Source organism: Gadus morhua, chromosome 12, assembly GCF_902167405.1.
Source record: "Gadus morhua chromosome 12, gadMor3.0, whole genome shotgun sequence".
NCBI lineage: Eukaryota > Metazoa > Chordata > Actinopteri > Gadiformes > Gadidae > Gadus > Gadus morhua.
In genome coordinates, this window is record NC_044059.1 from 28,980,466 (window position 1) to 29,000,259 (window position 19,794).

Genomic DNA, 19,794 nt, shown 5'->3' on the forward strand with positions numbered 1-19,794 from the left:
TGCCTTGATGTATATACTCTATTCATACAAATGTGCTACATTGAAAATAGTGGACAAATATGGGTTAATAATAATTCATATTTTATAATAAATAAAATAATCTTGCAAACAAAGGGAAATTAGAACAAACATAGAATATATATATGTAGAGAGAGATAATACAAGCCACATGGCCTTTCAGCAGTATTTAGATAATCCTAATGACCTAATCAAACCATGTAGAACACCAATGAAGTCCTATTGATCCTACGCAAACAGTGTTTATTTAATTTCAAGCCCCAAAATGTCCACAGTCTCGGTACCTATTTGGTCGTCCACTTCCTCTGAACTCTGGTTGGCTTCCTCGTTTTGGTCAATTGGACCGGAGAAGCTTTGATTGGCTGTTATGGGGAACTCATGGCTTAACAATGACGTTGTTGAAGACGTTACTGAGACTGGTACAGGTACTGCATGAGAAGAAACCTGTATTGAGACATGAGAGGGCGACAGCACAGCATGTGTTCATTGTAGCCACTGAAATACAGCACAGTATGTGTTCATTGTAGTGAATCGTTCATAGGTTCACTGTAGCCAGTGAATCACAGCATAGGTCCTTGGTAGCCAGTGAAGTTGATCTACGGGTCAATTCCACTCCATCGCTCTCTTCTCCAGTTAGACCAGAATGAACCAATAACTACATGCTCAAATAGGTTTCAAATACAATCTGAATGGTGTAAGTTGTAGAGGTCTATCCTCACCACTATGGGATGTTCATATTGCCCCGGAGCACTGGAACCAGGCTGAACTGGTGCATCTCCTTCAGGTCCGGCCACACGCAACAGTATCTCCATATGGCCCACCTCAATCAAACACTCATGTTAGGGCGGGGAACAATATCCATCTACAATACCATCTTGTGTTCCCCTCCTAGTTGATCATATACCAACCTATATCTGGTATCAAATCTATTATATTAATTTGACAATGTTACGGGTAAGGTTCTGCCAAATCTGCCATTAATATGTTCTTAACAATGCTACCTGTGGCACAGAGTCGAGGTCGACTTGATGTTTGGCCGGTGTAACTGGAAGGCTGCGAACCGGAACCTTCCAATAGCCCCTGTGGAGCTGAAAACAAGGTAGGTAAAGTGCTATGTATGGATACTGCCATATACATTTAAGTTTAATCCCTTTACTTATTCATTTGGAGAAACATAAGAATAACATTACATTCTGCAGTCTTGTCTTTAGCGGCAGCTATGCTGGAAGATAAAGTGTTCTGCCCGTGTTTCGGATGTAGTGTGGCCTGGGATCATGGGAGTTAGTACCTGGCTGTTTAGGTCAAAGAGCTCCAGCCGTGCCCAGCCCAGAGACATCATCTCCTGCCTCCTGGGACCGTGGCGCGCCCCTGGCCCGTGGACCTCCATCACCAGGCAGAGGCCGGGGTACGGGCAGAGTCTGGAACAGAGGAGGAGAGAGTCCGTACAGGTTCTCACAGGATGGGAAGTACGACAGCAAACCACCTTAAACATAGATAAATCTGAAAAGTAGGAGAATAAATCTATAAACTCATGTTTTAATTTGCTATTGTGTGCCAATGTTCAATCCTAGAGTGGAACCCATGCTAAAGATCACTAACGCTCATTCCCTTTTTTGGCCAAGATGCCCATTGATTGTAATTATTATATTTCAATCTATGCATTATATATCATTTATTTTAATTCAACCAGGAGTAAAAAGGTTTTACTTCAGGTAAAATAATGCACAAAAATAGAACATCTCTAATACGAAAAGTATTAACATTTAAAGTACAGTCCGCTGAACTAATGACAAGTGTACTTTCCTGGGTACCGGCTGTTTGACCAGCAGGGGGGCGTAGACTCCTGGGGGCAGTTGTTGGGAAAAGGGCATTTCTACCCCCGGTTGACACAGGACACAGGGCAGGGGGGCCGGCAGCCCCATCTGCTGCTCCCCCAGGTAGAGAGACGACACCAGACGAAGCATGCTCAGCCTCGCATCAATACCAACCACCATGTCGTAGAAAAGGACTAACTCCACCCTGCAACAAAGCCAAACCATCATCATTACATCGTCAGAGAATGACGATTTTAACACAAAGTAAAACAATAAACACTCCCGGTACAGTGTGTCGACGGGTGACCAGCTCCACCGTTCTGCTGCCTAGTTCTTCTAACAGAGACGACCGACCGACTGTAGACTGTCAACAAGGTCGTCAACGTCGAAAAGTTAACTAGCATCTGTAGCGTAGTCTACACAAAATGTACATATGTTGTTATGACCTCAGAATGTCTGTAAATCGTGATAATGAGTGTGACGCTGGGCGAGGGTTCAGTCAACGAACCGCGGGTCACGGCGGTCCATCCGCGGAACGTCCCCGGGGGCGGAGTCATATCCTTCGTCTACGGAGCGCGTCCACCTCACCTGGCATTATGCAGGAGAAAATATAAGTAAAAATTAAAAAAAATATTAATCAAATCTTGTATGATTATATCTTGTGCGCCAACAGCAAGCTCTCAGCAAGGATTGTGTAATAAAATGAATTCATATTGTGTGATTCAATTCAATATACAATAAAATTGTGAGTGAAAAAGTGCACAACGATACAAAATGAATGTGTGTGTGTGTGTGTGTGTGTGTGTGTGAACCAGGAGAGCCAGGACCAGGGCATGAGCAGGAGTACTCACCAGGGGGTTTGGTGCCTGCTGGGCGGGGTAAACCGGAGGAGGTGGGCGCTGTGATGGAGGTGGGGGTGGAGGGGCCTGTCTGCACGTCCTGGCCACGCCCTTGCTCCTCTCTCTGATCTCCAGGCGAAGAGCCTCCATCTCTGCCTTGATGTCCACCATGCAGTAGAGCTGTTCCTGCTGAAGCTCCGCCTCCACCAGAGAGAGAGAGGAGGAGCCTGCATGGACACACCCACACAGTTGATGCTCTGTGAACAAATAGACACTAGATAAAAGCTAAAAGTAAAAGTGAATGAAGGTGTTCCTAAACTCTCCAACCAGGTCTCCTGGTTGGAGAGTTTAGGAACACCTTCATTCACTTTTGGTTTTCAGCTCTGATCTGGTGTCTCTTTGTCAAACTAAGACTAATGCGTCATGTGTCTCACATCTCGCCCTTTTCATTGATCACTTCACTCCCTGTCCTTGTGTGTCCCACATCTCTGATTGTCCTCACTCACCTTGATGTTTTCACCTGTCCCTCATGACCTCTTCCTTCCTCGTGTATTTAGGCAGCGGAATTCCCTTCCTCTGTGCCAGCTCGTCTTTGTTCTTTGTATCAAGTGTCCCAACATTTCAGATTCTTACGGTTCCAGGTTTTTATTACTTTCTCCCAGGACTTTTCCCCCATAATAAATGTTTGATTTTGATCAGATTTCAAGAAGGAAGACAATTTGGATAATCTATGACTAGATTTGTACGGAACTGATTTGTAAAACCAGATCATGCCCCACTATATAAAAAACGGAGGATCCAAATGTATAATTATACATTGACTGTGTCAGTGAAGGGCCACGCCACCTTGGTCTCCATAGGGCCGGACTGTTTGGATCTGAAGGATCTCGTGCTCCAGCCTCCGGTTCTCGGCCTCCAGGGCCAGCAGCTCCCGGTTCGGACCCCGGCGATAGGGCCTGACCTCTGGGCAGAGAGCACAGGACAAGGCCTCTCAGGTCCAGGGTCACACATCGTCTGGACGGAGCCGGTCCACCACCGGACACGCAGGGACACGGCACCTTCTGTTTGCTGCCCTTCTATTGGGGATCTTTAAGTGGAAGTGATATTCAAATGACGCAAACAGAAACTAAGGAAAAAAATTCTATCCTGAGTAATCTAATATCAGTCATAAATTAAACATGGTAAATCACATTCTAAATATAAAAATTGGATAAGTTGATCATTCATAAATTACCCGTCTGGAATGAAAGTACACTAACTTGGAAACCTTGGAAACCCAGCAACCATTGTTTCCCTACTAGCATAACAGTTAAGTCAAGAAGCTGAGGAACATCCATCCACATCAGATGTTCATGAGGACCAATCTCATCAATCCTTGCTCTCTGTGTGGACCTGAAGGACTCACTCTTCCTCCTCCCCTTGGCCTCGGCCTCAAGGGGGGCCTGCTCCAACCGCTGGGCCTCTCGCTGGAGGTCCATCATCTGGGCCAGAAGGCCCGGGTCCGACCCCCCAGACTGCACATAGGCCGCCTGCATCTCCCTGAGCAGCAGAGTGAAGCCTCATTCAACCAATCACACTCACAGGAGCCAGGGATGGTCGGTCGAAGCCCAATAACTTGAATTGAATAACAAATGTTAGTTTGATTCTTGATGATGATTGTGTCCGGATCCCCTTACCTTATCTGGGAAGAAAGAGGTCCGTCTGTAGAAGATCTTAACAGGTCAAAGTTAAGGGAATGGGCCCTATTTCGATCGGGACCAGGCTGGTTGGTGGCTATCGATTCAACCCTAATCAAACAAAACCTTCATAGTTTGTACTTTCAGGATATTTTTCCTACACAATATCCCATGAATTTGTTTTCTTCTTTTGTGTGTGTGTGTGTGTGTGTGTGTGTGTGTGTGTGTGTGTGTGTGTGTGTGTGTGTGTGTGTGTGTGTGTGTGTGTGTGTGTGTGTGTGTGTGTGTGTGTGTGTGTGTGTGTGTGTGTGTGTGTGTGTGTGTGTGCTCACTGCAGTGTGTCGAGGCGCCGGGTCAGTTGTCGGAGTATTTCTTCGCTCCTGTCTTCTTTGTCCTTTTGCTGAACCAGCAGATTCTCCAGGTGACTGGCAGTGGTCTGCCCTGAAAGGGCACCCATCTGTTGGAAGAGCTCTGGTGGACTCAAACACACACACACACACACACACACACACACACACACACACACACACACACACACACACACATCAAAGACACAAAACACACACACACAAATTAACATAGAAGAGAAGGAGACACATGCACTGCACAGAGGTACTTTGGCCTAAAGTTTCTCCCCAATACGGTTGTGTTCAGACCTCACCTTCTCTCTGGCGCTGCAGCTGCTGGTTGTGATCGTGTATCTGGGCCAGCCGGGTCTTATGCAGCTTGGTCCTCTCCTCCATTAACCTGAGTCTGGTGTCCTGACCGGCCCGACCTCCTGGAACCTTACCGATACGAAAGCACACGGAAGCATGAAGGATCGCAGACGCTTTTATTCAAAGCGGCTGACAATAAGTACATTTGTCAGAAGAAGGTGAAACAATATATCGCCGTCGGTTCAGTAAGGATGGTCATAGGATAAAGTGCCAAGCAATGATAACAATTGTTAGGTTAACCCATTCCCCGTACACAACAAAGATAGGTAGGATAAGGCAGGGTCCATAGCTACCTCGTCTGAAAGGGTTTTCAGGGGATGGTTCTCTTGTCTTCTAGGTCTCTTCTCTTCTTCTACTCGGTCGGCATTGGGTGCGGCATCAACGATTCCCTGGTTATTGTTTCTCTTCTGTTGGCAAGATTTTTGACTTCTCATCTATCACAGTATAAACACACAAACATCTTCAATTGGTTACGGGTGAAGTACTCACAAGTTTGGTTAAACAATATAGGCTATTTTTACGATTACCAGTAACACTTAACAATAAGAGTATATTCATTAACAATCAATTATCATTAGTTAACACAGTAATAAGCATTATTATATAGCATTAGCATGTTGGTTAGGGATGTTGTTTGGGGTTAACGCAAATCATATTAAATAATGTAGAAATCAATACCTTAACATGAACACCAGTGGTCAATCGTTACCGGACAATGATGGAACCATTAAAAGTTAGTTAATGCCTATGACTGCATTCACAAATGAATTAATGGTAAATAATGTATAAATAATTATAACAAATAATTAAAAAAATGATAAATTGATATATATCTTAGTAGTGTTACCCCTTTACATTACCTTGATGAGCTCTGGGGTCGTTGTTCTCCGAGACTCAACACCTATTCCACGGTCTGCGGCCTGAGTTTCAGGCTCCTTGCGTGCTGCTATGGGGTCTCCTGCAGCCTTCCCCACACAGAGCTGGATCTGATGTCTCTGCAGCAGGCTCCCAGAGCTGAACACCATGCTACAGTCCGCACAGAGAAGGGCCATCCTTCTCCACACTTGTTTTCAAGGTGTCAAGTTGTCAAGAAGACAATTTGGAACAGTCCCTCTTACTCCATGTTTATTCTCCAAACTATTGCTTGAGTAGTCCCAAGAAAAGTCCATTCAATTAAGAGTCCAAAGAGAGAGTCTACCATAACCGGATTTAGGACTAGCTCTATAGTTTATATTGGCTAGGAAACATTGTTTGCTCGTTTTGTTTGTTTGTGGCAACTGTCACCAAGTCTAGGTCATTGTTAATGCGAGGGTGTGGAGAGCTCCATGAATGAACAATGTGTGTAAAAGTGTTCTTGAGTTAAACAAATCAATACAATTTCAAGATAGTATACAATAAAACAAAATACCATAAATGTGTGTTGTTGGTTCGAACACACATCGCCATATACACAGAGTTGAGTTCTCAACTGGTTGATTCGTTATTATTCGTTCATTCATATTATTATAATTATATGGTAACAATGATTATATGGTAAAATGTCTCGTAAATTTTACAACATAGCTAGAACCGACAAATTGTTTAGGAATTTCAGTCTGACACACATTGCAATACACTATTAGGGCATTTAGCAGACGCTTTTATCCAAAGCAACTTACATCGTTTAAAGCAGAGTAGACTTCTCAAATGCCTGATTCATTATTCTTTCTTCATTATAATTGTATTTATTAAATTAAAGAATGATAATGAAGGTTAATGTCATTGTTACCATTATAATTATATCCTACCTTATCTCATACTGAACAAGGCATGCCTTGCTTGTGTAACCCCTAGCATTTCTGTCGTACTGTGGCACTCCATCAGTGTAGATTTTAAAGAAGAACTTCACGTTTCTACATTGTATTATATGATTTAATTTATTTGTTATGGCACCCAGGACTAACACAGGCAATGGTTTACTGGAAAGTATTATAGTCCCGCACATTCCATTAAAGGGCAGACGTCAAGGATTAACCCTGATTTGTGGCGTGTCTTCCTTTAAATCATTTAATTTCCCAAGCTTCTGAATCCCTATAGGCTTATGTTGTTATAGTATCATGAAGCGAGTCATTTGCTGCTGTACTGATCTAAAGTTATTAGTATTCATAACTTATTATTATTATGAATTATAAATATTATTAATAATTCTTACCTATTATTATCATTAAGTTATTATTTTCTATGTGATCAGATGAAGCTGTAGTTTTCCGAAGGGTCGATGTGAACTTCTGGAACCTTCTCTGGCCTCTTCAAGGGTCTGTCTGCGACCTTCTCTGACACCTTCAAGGGTCCTGGCGTTCTACTGGCTTTGACCCTCTCCCTCTGAGGGGGGGAACTTGGGCTTACTAAAGAAAGAATGAAAGAAAGAAAATATATATATACACAGTAAGAGTTTGGTTTGATAAAGTGTTTTTTCTACAAATGTATATTAAACCACACACTTTGAAAAGCGATTTAAAACAATACACAGTAAAAGATCAGACATTAACAAGCTGAAATCATCCAGATTAAACTAATAAAACTAAAACTAGGTCAACAGAATAACAATGTTTTTTTTTTTCAGTGAACCAATACACACACACCCTCACCCTCACCCTCACCCCCTCCCTCCCTCCCTCCCTCCCTCCCTCCCTCCCTCTCTCTCTCTCTCTCTCTCTCTCTCTCTCTCTCTCTCTCTCTCTCTCTCTCTCTCTCTCTCTCTCTCTCTCTCTCTCTCTCTCTCTCTCTCTCTCTCTCTCTCTCTCTCTCTCTCTCTCTCTCTCTCTCTCTCTCTCTCTCTCTCTCTCTCTCTCTCTCTCTCCCTCCCTCCCTCCCTCCCTCCCTCCCTCCCTCCCTCCCTCCCTCCCTCTCTCTCTCTCTCTCTCTCTCTCTCTCTCTCTCTCTCTCTCTCTCTCTCTCTCCCTCTCTCCCTCTCTCCCTCCCTCCCTCCCTCCTCTGGTTCCCCACCTGGCAGTCGGATGCACTCCCCGCGGTGCCTCTGCTCCCAGGCCTTCAGCTTGCAGCTCCCGGAGCAGTACAGCACCTGGTGGCAGCGGCTGCAGGGCGTCAGGGTCACGAACGCCGAGCGGCCGCACTGGTAGCACGAGCCCAGAGGCGTCCTGGGAGAGACGCACACGCACAGACCTTCAGAAAGACCCCCCAGACTGTCTGCCCGCTGCACCCGGGATCACGCCCTCCCCGGAGCAGAGCGTGTTTCCATCAGCTGTTACCTTTCATCAAGAATCATAGGAGTCATTATTTTTCAGATGACACTTGTCTCCTAGCTCCTGTTGGATCGGCTGCCGTGTATCGAATGACATCTACGTCACGATTAATAAATGTGGGTAAATTATTTAAATATAATTTAGTAGCAACTAGTTGTGAGCAACTGACTAACTGACAAGCTACATCTAGAAAACATGGATCTATTAAAGAATGCAAACACACTCATTTAAATCCTCCCCATCCACAAACCACCGAAGCCATTCGCTACACTATTTTACGCTTAGATTAAAAGTGTGTGAAAGGGTCGTCTTCACTAGGCTCGTCTTCACTAGGCTCGTCTTCACTAGGCTCGTCTTCACTAGGCTCGTCTTCACTAGGCTCGTCTTCACGAGGCTCGTCTTCACTAGGCTCGTCTTCACTAGGCTCGTCTTCACTTGGCTCGTCTTCACTAGGCTCGTCTTCACTAGGCTTGCATGAGGCGGCTCTGAGAGCGCACACTTATATACGACATACGTAATGCCCCGTCATGTTGATGTATGCCTCACATACAATGCGTGTGCACCAACAGGCAGGGGGGTTCTCTAAGTAGAACCACATCCCTCACACACAATGTGCCCTGGCCGCAGTAACGGTCTGCTTTATATGACGGGGGTCCGCCTTCTTGTTGGATGATAACCCAACGCAGAGACCACGCTGTTGATGCTGTGTGAGAGGGGATGGGCTCACCTGGTCCTCCTCTCTCTGCCGTCGGCCCTCGTTCTGCTCTGCCACGATGCCTTGCTCTCGGCTCGGTCAGCGGGTCCACCACTAGGAGACGGGAGAGGGGCAGTAAGGGGGAGATATAGAAGAGCACAATGGGCAAAGAAATAAACAGTAATAAATAAAGGACAAATTAAATGAATCAAGATTAATTAACGCTAGGGCTGTAACGATACACGTATCAAACCGAAAATCGCGATACTCAAAGCCACGATCCTGTCTCGCGGTGTGAGAAGGCAGAAGCGCGATACGCCCTTTCTAACTCTGCGGTCAAATTGTCCGATTTAAATTTGCTAATAATTTGTCTAGATAATAGTCTGCTGACAGCGCCCCCTCCTATCGATGCCGTAAGTATGCGACTGCAATCCTCCGTTGCTACGGAGGATCGCATTTCTCCACAGCCGTCGAAGTGCTCATATGCGATATGAGCGACATTTATCCAGAGGGGGCCTGTGTGATCCTGTCTCTAGTGTTTTGTGTGATTTGACTGGCAGTTTGTCTGCTTATAGGTCGGAATGAAGCGGCCACCGATTATTGACAGGATGGGTACTTTATTCTACCGGACTCGTTCGCTTCTTCACTAGACACACGCGCTACCGCTCGCTCTCCTCGCTCGTCCACTCACTCGCTGACGTCACTCACACACGCATACGCACATTGCCATTCTGGCGCACACTCATATGCTACTCGTTACGCCTCGTTATTGCGACGTTCATGACCTTCAGGTTTTTCTCCATCTATTCAAAGTTAGGCTATTAAACATGTTGCATTCTATACGGCCTGATTATGCCATTATTTAAGCTACATAGCCTAATAAGTAGTGCTAATAAGGATATTTGACTAAACCAACCAAACAGTTGAAAAAAGCATCCTCCCACACGTTATTTCTTTATTCATTTAGCTATACTTTAATAGTATTCTTTCTGTTCAAATCTGTTCAGTGTTCCAAATTATTTGTTATTAAATGTTACATTAAGTTAATTGGTATATAAGTGTTGTTTAAATAAAATGCTTTTTAAATTTCAAAAAATCGTGGGATGTATCGAACCGTGGGTCAAAAATCGTGATACAAACCGAATCGTGAGTTTGTGTATCGTTACAGCCCTAATTAACGCATTCATAAGCATTATTGTGTAGCATTAGCCTAGGGGATAGGGTTATGGGTAGTTGGTTGGCGTTTGCATTGTAGTTCAGTTGTCGTTGGTTAAAGGGACTATGGCTGGAGATCCTAATCTCCTATTGTACTCATTTTGTACAGTGGGCAGTCTGCTACACAGGTTTGATTTTAAACATCCCTGCCTCCAGGAACAGAGGAAGTGAACACAGATTTGGGCTCGTCGGCCTTCACACTTTGGATGTAAATGTTAAGTCAGATTTGTTAGACTAGGGTTAACCCTAACCCTAATTAATAACCCATCATTTAATTAATACCTTGACACGTGAAACATGAACACTATTAGAAAACATTATCACCCTAAGTAAATGATGAGTAGACCATTAGTTCAAATGTAACATTAACACTTACTGCATTAAATAATTGTACTTAATTGTTAATTGATGTACCTTTATTGTAAAGTTTTACCATTAACCGCTGTAAACCTGCACAAGTGCCAGCCTGTGATATTTTTGACACGGGAAAATCTCTGTTATCATCCATGTTTGCGTGTGTGATATACTTTTCTGTTTCACGGTCGGACACCGGAGACTCAGGTCTGTTTGTCTCTTTGGCAACGGTTGCCCTGGGGCCCCGCCCCTGTGGCGTATTGGCTCCTCCCCCTTTATACACAAACTTCTCTTTGTTGTTGGCACCTATCAGAAAAACAGCTCATCAGAATCACACCGAAGCACATCCAGAACACACAAACACACATCCCAACACACAAACTCACACCCCAACACACAAACTCACATCCCAACACACAAACGCACACCCTAACACACACTCACATCCCAACACACAAACTCACATCCAAACATACACACAAACTCACATCCCAACACACAAACACACATCCCAACACATAAACACACACTAAACACACATCCCATTCCCAACACACATCCAAACACACTTCCCAACACACAAACACACGTCCGAACACACATTCAAACACACCAAGACACACATCCAAACACACAAACACACATCCAAACACATATCCAAACACACATCCAGACACACATCCACACATCCCAACACACAAACACACATCCCAACACACAAAGACACATCCCAACACACATCCCAACACACAAACACACATCCCAACACACAAACACACATCCCAACACACAAACACACATCCCAACACACAAACTCACATCCAAACACATGTAGGAACATAAAACGCATGCAGGCAAGAACCAGTCCCAAGAGCCCCCACACTGCCCTCCACCTCCTGGGGTATGGTTCTATGTACTGACCGGCAGGCGGGGTGCGCTCCCCGGCCCCCCCGCGCCCGGCGGTCTGCCTCAGCATGGCGGCCATCAGCCTCAGCAGCTGGCCGCGGGCCTCGTGGACGGCCCTCTCCCGCTGGCTCAGGGCGTGGTAGGAGGTGTGGGCAATGCGCTGGTCCTGGTCGGGGCCGCGCCACATCGAGAGAGGGCTGTCTGGTTATATGTGCGTGTGTGTGTGTTTATATATGTGTGTGTGTGTTTATATGTGTGTTTGTGTATAGATGTATGTGTGTGTGTTTGTTTATATGTGTGTGTGTGTGGGTGTTAATATATATGTGTGTTTATATACTGTGTGTGTGTGTGTGTGTGTGTGTGTGTGTGTGTGTGTGTGTGTGTGTGTGTGTGTGTGTGTGTGTGTGTGTGTGTCTGTGTGTGTGTGTGTGTGTGTGCGCGTGCGTTACCTGGTTGAAGGTATAGTGTGCGTAGTCGACAGCTGTCCCGAAGGCCCTCTTCTGGCCTTCCCCGACCAACACGGGCATCCTGATGTCTGCCCCCGCCTTGTCTAACATATCCAACTGCAAGGAACAAATACAGAGTGGTCACAGCATGCTTCCCCCCCCCCCCCCCTATTCTTATTATTGTAGTTGCTGTGGTTATTGCGGGTACATACCATCTTAGCCCTGTCGTGGGGGTGTCCCGTGGAGTCGTAGTCGATGTTGGTGAGGGCACACAGCGCACTGCCCACGCCTCGGCCCAGTGGAAGATTAGGGTCTGCCCCCCCCTTCAACAACAACTCCACTGCCTAGAGAGGGGGGCAAGGGAGAGGGGCATTCAGTTAGTATGGTGAATTATAACTAATACACATTGGGATATCAAACTAAACCATCCCTCAATCTGTCCTCAACATGTCCTCAATTTCCTGCCGCATCGTTTAACTCATCAGCCTTTACTATCAAACATATCCTGTCCCAGTGGTCAATCCGCGTTAGTGTGAGCGTGCGCCGTGCGTCGTCACCATGTCGTTGCCGCTAGCGATAGCCAGGGAGAGCGCGGAGTGACCGCTCCACAGGAGGTGAGTTCTGGCCCTCCGGGAGAGCAGCAGCGACACCACCTCGCTGGCATTCTGCACGCACACACACACACACACACACACACACACACACAAATCGCTCGTCAATTCCAAAGCGTTGCAAGACATCGGCTCCAAATCCTACATGTGAGATAAACACAGCGCGACTGTTGAGCACAGTCTTCTCTCGGCGGTGAACGGGCGGAACACCCACGCTGTGGTCGGTGTCCCTCTGGCAGGCCAGGTGCAGGGCGGTCCGACCCCCTTCTGGGGGGGCCCCGGGGAAGCCGTCCTCGGGGTCGGGGCCCCAGGATGGGGGGGCCAGGGTCTTGTTCCCGAGAGCCGTTTGTGTCTCTGTCCTGGTCTGTGCATCAATATCAAACAGGAGCTCCCAGAATTAGATACAAATATTTACAATTGGCGTATATAACCCAATTAGCATCAGTATCCTCCCTAGGAACTTTACCCAGGGACTAGGAACCTTTGGAGGTACTCGTGCAACATTTATTCTAACCCCCGAAAGGCTCGGGGGAGTACTTAACAGAAGTACAGGGACTTTGGGGAGGGGCTTGTAGCGCTGAACATCTCTGATTGGTCGAGTACAAAAAAAGATTGTTCAGCCATTTCAACTCTGCAGCAGCAGAGTGACAGACTTTAGGCCGTAGGGAAACGGCTGACAACCAGGGGCTGAAGGAACCGATTAGTCCCTGGAGATGGAGTCCCTGGTCCTCAAGGCCGCGGGTCATTGGGGTGGAACCGCGGCACAACAAACACCTTATCCAGATGATAGACGTCCTCCTGGTCTAGTGCCTGGGCATCAGCGTCAGCCATGGCGTGCAGGAGCAGCTCTGTTATGCTGGGGCCCTCAGGGCCCGACAAGCCTGCAGCGACGTGAAGGGGATATAGGCCCTTCCACTGCAAAACACACACACACACACACACACACACACACACACACACACACACACACACACACACACACACACACACACACACACACACACACACACACACACACACACACACACCTGACTCCTCAGTGGGATTACGCAGTGATTGTTCAGTGCACAAGAAATACTGGTCCAGAGGGGTGTGTCCTCACCACAGAGGGGAGGGGTTACCTCACCTCAGAGGGGAGGGCGTGTCCTCCCCTCAGAGGGGCGTGTCCTCCCCTCAGAGGGGCGTGTCCTCCCCTCAGAGGGGAATGGTGTGTCCTCACCTCAGAGGGGAATGGTGTGTCCTCACCTCAGAGGGGAGGGGTGTGTCCTCACCTCAGAGGGGTGTGTCCTCCCCACAGAGGGGCGTGTCCTCACCTCATAGGGGTGTGTCCTCACCTCAGAGGGGCGTGTCCTCACCTCAGCGGGGAGGGGCCTGTCGGTCTGCGCTCCACGCTGCAGCAGAGCCCGGACCGCCTCTACGTGCGCCGCCTTGATGGCGAGGAACAGAACGGGCATGGGCAGCCTGGAGGCGTTGGGGTCGGACCCCCTCTGCAGCAGCAGGCTCAGGGTGCTCCAGCGAGCGCGGTGCCTGCAGACACACGCACAACAGTGACCCTCACGCTGCATGGAGGTGGACGTGTCAGACTCTGATACACCAACGATGAAACAACATGAATGAGCCTGCCTCTTAACACGTTTAGTTATCTTTTTTATCTACGCGAGTTGTTTCGCAAAAGGTATTGACGTCTGTTTAGTGTCACGTCTAAAGTCGAGGGTTGGGAACGAGGGTTCCAGATGACCTCGATGGTTCCTAATCGGCAGAAAGCAGAGAGAAGTCCCTCACTCCGTCTTCATGGCGGCCATCCTGCGGAGGGTCTCGTGGCTGTGGGTTCGAGGGGGGACTCCGATGCGGCTCAGCGCTTCGGCCGTGTGCTGCATCCCGTCCTCGGTCACCGGGATGAAGAAGCTTTCCAGGGACTGCGCCGAGTTAAACACCGGACGGTCCGCTTCGTCCAAGAACCGCTAAACGACAGGGGGACGTTCGTATATATATATAAATATATATATGATTAACATCATGAGATGCACCTGTGATTGACCCTTCCATTACACCTCTGTGATAAAGGTCCATACAGCAATGTTGCCAGATTGGACCAGATTTCCCACCCAATCCAGCACAATCTGGCAACACTGCCATTCAGTTGCACAGGCTAGCTGCACTCCGTTAGCGGTCAGAACCTCCGTGCTTTGTACCTTAACACCTGCTGCCAACGCCACTCCTCTGGTAGCCCTGGCTCCACCCCCTCGCCAGACGACACTGCCCAACGGGATGTGGCCGTCCAGCACTTGGAGAGAGCGGAGCTGGCCCGGGACCTCCTCTCCCCCCTCTGACTCCGGGAGGCTCCCCTGCTGGCTGTCCTCAGGTGTGCTGCTGTCTGAGTCTCCGTGCTGCTCGTTGATCTCCGGGTCAGCCCTGGGGGGGCTGGGGGGGCGAGGGGGGCTGTCGACTGGTGGCGGTGGAAGCGTTGCCTCCTGATACACAGAGAGGAGGACGTTGATAAGTTTGTTGTTTTTTAAATGTTATTAAAAAAACACTGTAATGGGTAAAAATGTAATTGGCCATTTAGGTGATTGAAATGAATGATGTGCTTCAGCTACGCAGAGTCCGGGTCATGCGTGATGGTCGTTGGACACGAGACAATCTTGTGTCTTGCGTTTCCATTTGGGTAGCTTAAGCAACATGGAAATGAAAAAGAAGAAGCAATAGAAACCAACTACATACGCACTTATTCCCCTTTACATTTGAATACCACAAATATTACAGAGGATATTAACAATGACGCAAATTATTTTGCGGACTGTTAGTTTGATTTTAACTGACTTGATTTAAAATGAGTCGCCTCATCTGATCAGGCAGAGGCTAGAAGGACAGGACACCGATGGTACAGTTGTCCTAATTCCCTGTGGGTTGGGTCTATGTGGCAGACAGTGGGTGTTTTATTTGACATGGTATCTACCGGTTCTGCGGTCGACAGGGTTGGGGGTATTGCCTTCTCGGCCAGGGTGGTGTGAAGGGACTGAAAGGGGTAGTAGAGGACGTGGCACACGGCGAGTGCGTTCATGCCCTCGCAGTTCAGGTGATCGATGTCAGCGCCCGTATCGAGCAGCAGGTGGATGACCGCATCGTGGCAGTTAACCTCAGAAAAACAAACGTACAAACGTACAAACGATTAAATAAACCATAAGTAACACAATAATTGTACAGCTCTAAAGTGTAAAGGGTTTACCGTAGCAGCCGTGAGGGCAGTATGGCCGCGGGCATCGCTGACGTCGGGGCTGACCCGTCGGGTTCGAAGGATCCGGTTGACCTCGTGGCGGTCGCCCTCGCCGGCCTTCTGGATCAGCAGCTCTGAGCTGAGCTCCAACGGGCCCTTAGGGCCAAACGGGCTCCGGGAGAGAGACAGGACGGCCCTCACGTCCCAACCAACCCGCACTGTCTCTAGCCTGGCACACGTATGCACACACACACACACACACACGCACACGCACACACACACACACACACACCACACACACTTTAAACTGATCCACAAATAAACATGTTGAACCTTGATATTATTATTAATTTCAGGTACCTCATTAAGGTCATTCTTTCTAATAGTTGACGTTTGCTGAACTTAACGGAACCTCTACACCGAGCGACATTCACCGCAGTGAATAAAAGTCATGAACACAAAGAACACCGTGTTCATCCAAACTGAAACAACATGGCGGACTGTCGTCCGCTGCACGCTCTCTTCTGACGTGTGCTCGGACGCACCCCGCCTCACGCACGTCGTATGCACTTCAGGGAGAGCCCCGCATTACCCTCCGCCCCCTCCCTGCTGCCCCCCCCACCTGTGTCTGCGGACGTGGGCCTGCATGCGGAGCTGCCAGGGCAGGGTGGCGGCGGGCGCTGGCTCCGTGTCCGGCTCCCACAGCGCGCCGAAGAAGCTGCGGTCAAGCTCCCCCTGGAAGCTGGGGGGCAGCGGCAGGTGGTCCCCGTCAGCGGAGTAGTACTCCAGGCCGGGGGGGCGGGCAAGGCTCTCCTCGGACAGCCGGTCAGCGACGGGGGTGTCCGAGGGGTCCTGGGGGGGGGGCAGGGGGAGAATTAGCTATGTTTGTTAGCATTAGCATTCAAAGACCTAATTTCTACATATTGTATTTAAGGGATTTTGCTGCTGGCGCTTTTATCAAACTCGACTTAGAACCGTTCGTACACACGTCCACGGCGGAATCACCCAGGCCGGGCGACAGCCACCCAGCCGGGAGAAGACTCGCTCAGGGACACCTCGATACTCAGCTAGGAGGAGCAGGGGATCGAACTAGCGACCTTCCGGTCACCAGACAACCCGCCCTACCTCCTGAGCTACTGTCACCCCCCCATTTGACTAAACGTTGATGTTGAACGATTGACTTTGCTAAGTGAGAAACCATATGAGGTGTCAAACTGGTGAAGGCGACCACAGGAAACATAATATAACTGAAGGAGAAAGGCTCTTCTAAGTGGGGTCAACTCAAGAGTCCATAAAGTCAAGTGGGTGTTTATGGCCCAAGCTTACCTTGGAGACTGGCTTTGTAGCAGTAGACAAAAGAAAAGGCTGAGGAGGAAAGGGCAGAAGAATGAAGTGAAATGAGATGCCCTGTGGGTAAAATGATTGGGGAAATGATGGTTGTAAAAGTTAGGGTTAGGGATTAGAAAGTGTGCTTGAAGATGGACAAAATAAAAAGCGTAACACATGAATTTATAAACAAAGATAATATGTATCTGTTGTTCAATATTTACCTTATTATATGAGATCATTTAAGTTATCAATACTGTTGATAACGAGCGCGTGCATGAAAATAAAATACACTACAATACCAAACATGAATTCCAAACTGTCAATGTATTCAATAATATAGAAAGTGTATCCTCTCTCCCCAGAGAGTTGGGGCCAAAGCTTTACGGTACCGTGGCCAGGGGGTCTATAGCAGCAGCAGGAGGAGGGCCCATGTAGGCAGCATACTCTGGAAAGCTGCTTAGGCTGAAGCCCCCTTCCAGGGAGGTACAGAGCCTGACCAGGTGCTCCCCACGCCACAGACCCACATCCTGACGGCCGTCAGGGTGAGTTAACACACCTGGGCCAAACTTCTGGTGAGCATGGTACAGGCCCTGGAGAGGAGAGGAGGGGAGGGGAGGGGATAGGAGAGAGGGGAGAGGAGAGAGGGGAGAGGACAGGAGACGAGGAGAGGAGGGGACGAGAGGAGGGGGGGACGAGATGGGGGAGAGGAGAAGAGAGGAGAGGAGAGGAGAGAAGAGGAGAGAAGAGGAGAAGAGAGGAGAGGAGAGAAGAGAAGAGGAGAGGAGAGGAGAGGAGAGGAGACGGAAAACAGAATGAAAAACAAAGAATGTGCAGAGGTGGAAAAAAGAAAGAAAAGTAAAACGTTTCCTGAATCCTTCAATATACATTGTGTCCGGATCCATACCTGAAAGCTGGATCCATCAGGGAACTCCTTCCTTCCAAATCCATCCTTCTTGTTGAGGTAGAACTTGCCAGTAAACTTGTGGCCTGAGGGCCAGCTGTAAACCCCTTCACCATGGCGGTAGTCTCTATGAAACGCACCCTCATAACACTGCACACAAAAACACACACGGAGGGAACAGTCAGGCTATGTATTACAGGGAATCCATCAACTAATCCTGGAGCCTAGATGGGATAGTTGTAGTGAGTTGCTATTGCAAACACCTCCATCAGTTTCCGAACAATGAAGCTACATATCTATCTTCCTAGTTATCGCACAGAAAGATTAGGCCTATTAAGATATGTAATTAATTTATGATTAAACAGCAAACATTTTAATTTGAGTGTAGCTTTGGGGAATTATAAAATCGCTAACTTCTGCTGTTATGGGTCAATGATTGTCCATTGCAGAAACAAAAAAAAAGGTGTTTTACTTAATTACTTAAGGGTTAAGATAAGCAAAAAACAACACTGGGCAGATCTAGCAAGGAACCCCAAGATAATCTCACAGCAGAAGATTAAAGGTTTATCAACATTTGATGGCTTTTGATGGTGTTTTTGTGGTTATTTCCAGTGTCCAACTCCAGCCAACAGTTATTCAAACATTACATATTTTACAGCATCGCAAAACTAGCTTTAAGGTTGGAGTTATTTATGAAACAACGTGAACAGAACGTGTGTTGGACGGTCTGGGTCTTCCGAGTGGAGACCAGACTGGTGACCAGACCTTACCTCTCCGTTCCTCCAGGTGAACCGGCCCGGGCCGTGTCTCAGACCGTTCAGGTACTCCCCTTCATACCTGGATCCGTCGGGCCACTCCTGCACCCCGTGGCCCTGCCTCATGTCGCCCCACATCGGACTGGTCCACTTCGTCAACCAGGGTCTGCCCTGGTCGAGGGGTTCACCGCCACCGCACTGGGACAGCATTTCAGAAGGGATCTTTGTGGCAGACCGAAGCGATCAGGGCTTCAGTTCAGAACGGGAGAGGTCGTTGGGACTAAAGTTCCCGACGGCTGGGTTCACTGTCATGGCTGGTTGTCTAGACAACCGCACTTTTCCCTCCTCGCTCTCGTTCCTCGATTCCTCGAAGCATGTCAACAGTGGGCCGTTCTCAGGGAAACGTGTCCGGGATCCCACATACCCTACCCGGGCAACCAACGACCGGGCAACCGACACGGCCTGCAGCGAGAACCGATACAATTTACATTTAGGGGATTTACTGACGCTTTTATCAAAAGCGTCTTACAACTAATCATTCACACATTCACTAAAACGACGGCGGAGTCAACCACGAAGGGCGATAGCCAGCTCGTCAGGAGCAGGGATCGAACCAACAACCTTCTGGTCACCAGCCAACCCGCTCTACCTCCTGAGCTCGGCCTACGTTTTAATGCCGAGAACGTACGTTTGTTGGTATAATAAGGCGATTTATGTGTGGTGCTGGATCTCGGTATGATGGTGAAGGGTTCTTCCCTCACTGAAAGTGAGAGTGGGTCATGGAGTGTGAGCACGCCTCTATAGAGCCACTGGAGGGCGACCACCTGTGGTGTTGTCACTTGACCCTCTTCCTCCTGTCTTCGAACACAGCGATAAGGATGTGGCCTTTTTTTGGATCCATTTCAGTACGTCCTGGCATTGGAACTGCAGACATGCGTTGTTCACCACCCTATATGAAAAATGAGTGCTATGTATATTTGGGGAACAGAGGACCAAGGAGAGCACATGTGTGGAACATAGGACCCTTTGACATGTCCCATATGAACCTGGGGACATAGGAATGT

At 48.0% G+C, this 19,794-nt stretch overlaps 2 protein-coding genes across 3 annotated transcripts; both read right to left on the minus strand.

The window, feature by feature from the left end:
• Window positions 1-60: 60 nt before the first annotated feature.
• Window positions 61-6,859, minus strand: ccdc17 (coiled-coil domain containing 17). 2 transcript variants are annotated; one of them, XM_030372604.1, is made up of 13 exons: window positions 5,924-6,859; window positions 5,357-5,470; window positions 5,009-5,132; window positions 4,680-4,818; window positions 4,348-4,458; window positions 4,077-4,210; window positions 3,518-3,634; window positions 2,684-2,898; window positions 2,341-2,420; window positions 1,307-2,037; window positions 1,020-1,106; window positions 738-839; window positions 61-462 (listed from the first exon to the last, which is right to left on the minus strand). In XM_030372604.1, exons 1-10 carry the CDS (start codon window positions 6,113-6,115, stop codon window positions 1,782-1,784), a joined length of 1,482 nt encoding a protein of 493 aa, XP_030228464.1. In that variant the 5' UTR covers window positions 6,116-6,859; the 3' UTR covers window positions 61-462; window positions 738-839; window positions 1,020-1,106; window positions 1,307-1,781. The 2 variants fall into 2 exon arrangements, with proteins under 2 accessions (XP_030228464.1, XP_030228463.1); XM_030372603.1 differs by having other exon boundaries at window positions 5,357-5,497.
• Window positions 6,860-6,960: 101 nt separating this feature from the next.
• Window positions 6,961-19,774, minus strand: ankmy1 (ankyrin repeat and MYND domain containing 1). The gene is made up of 20 exons (XM_030372600.1): window positions 18,746-19,774; window positions 17,979-18,125; window positions 17,464-17,664; window positions 17,072-17,110; window positions 16,368-16,597; window positions 15,758-15,974; window positions 15,488-15,667; window positions 14,724-15,002; window positions 14,314-14,492; window positions 13,887-14,058; window positions 13,306-13,446; window positions 12,746-12,895; window positions 12,478-12,585; window positions 12,133-12,264; window positions 11,924-12,037; window positions 11,490-11,640; window positions 10,742-10,874; window positions 9,033-9,113; window positions 8,049-8,200; window positions 6,961-7,447 (listed from the first exon to the last, which is right to left on the minus strand). Exons 1-20 carry the CDS (start codon window positions 18,938-18,940, stop codon window positions 7,290-7,292), a joined length of 3,159 nt encoding a protein of 1,052 aa, XP_030228460.1. The 5' UTR covers window positions 18,941-19,774; the 3' UTR covers window positions 6,961-7,289.
• Between the last annotated feature and the right edge of the window lie 20 nt (window positions 19,775-19,794).

What these genes read in the sequence shown, in the direction of transcription:
- ankmy1 (XM_030372600.1), bottom strand. Translation starts at nt 18,940, where the DNA reads ATGCTGTCCCAGTGCGGTGGCGGTGAACCCCTCGACCAGGGCAGACCC. An exon ending in TCACCTGGAGGAACGGAGAG is followed by an intron (nt 18,126 to 18,745) that starts GTAAGGTCTGGT and finishes TTTTGTGTGCAG; the next exon opens with TGTTATGAGGGTGCGTTTCA. An exon ending in CTGCCCTCACGGCTGCTACG is followed by an intron (nt 15,668 to 15,757) that starts GTAAACCCTTTA and finishes TGTTTTTCTGAG; the next exon opens with GTTAACTGCCACGATGCGGT.
- ccdc17 (XM_030372603.1), bottom strand. Translation starts at nt 6,115, where the DNA reads ATGGCCCTTCTCTGTGCGGACTGTAGCATGGTGTTCAGCTCTGGGAGC. An exon ending in TGAAAACCCTTTCAGACGAG is followed by an intron (nt 5,133 to 5,356) that starts GTAGCTATGGAC and finishes CGTATCGGTAAG; the next exon opens with GTTCCAGGAGGTCGGGCCGG. An exon ending in GGCCAAGGGGAGGAGGAAGA is followed by an intron (nt 3,635 to 4,076) that starts GTGAGTCCTTCA and finishes CTCTCTGCCCAG; the next exon opens with AGGTCAGGCCCTATCGCCGG.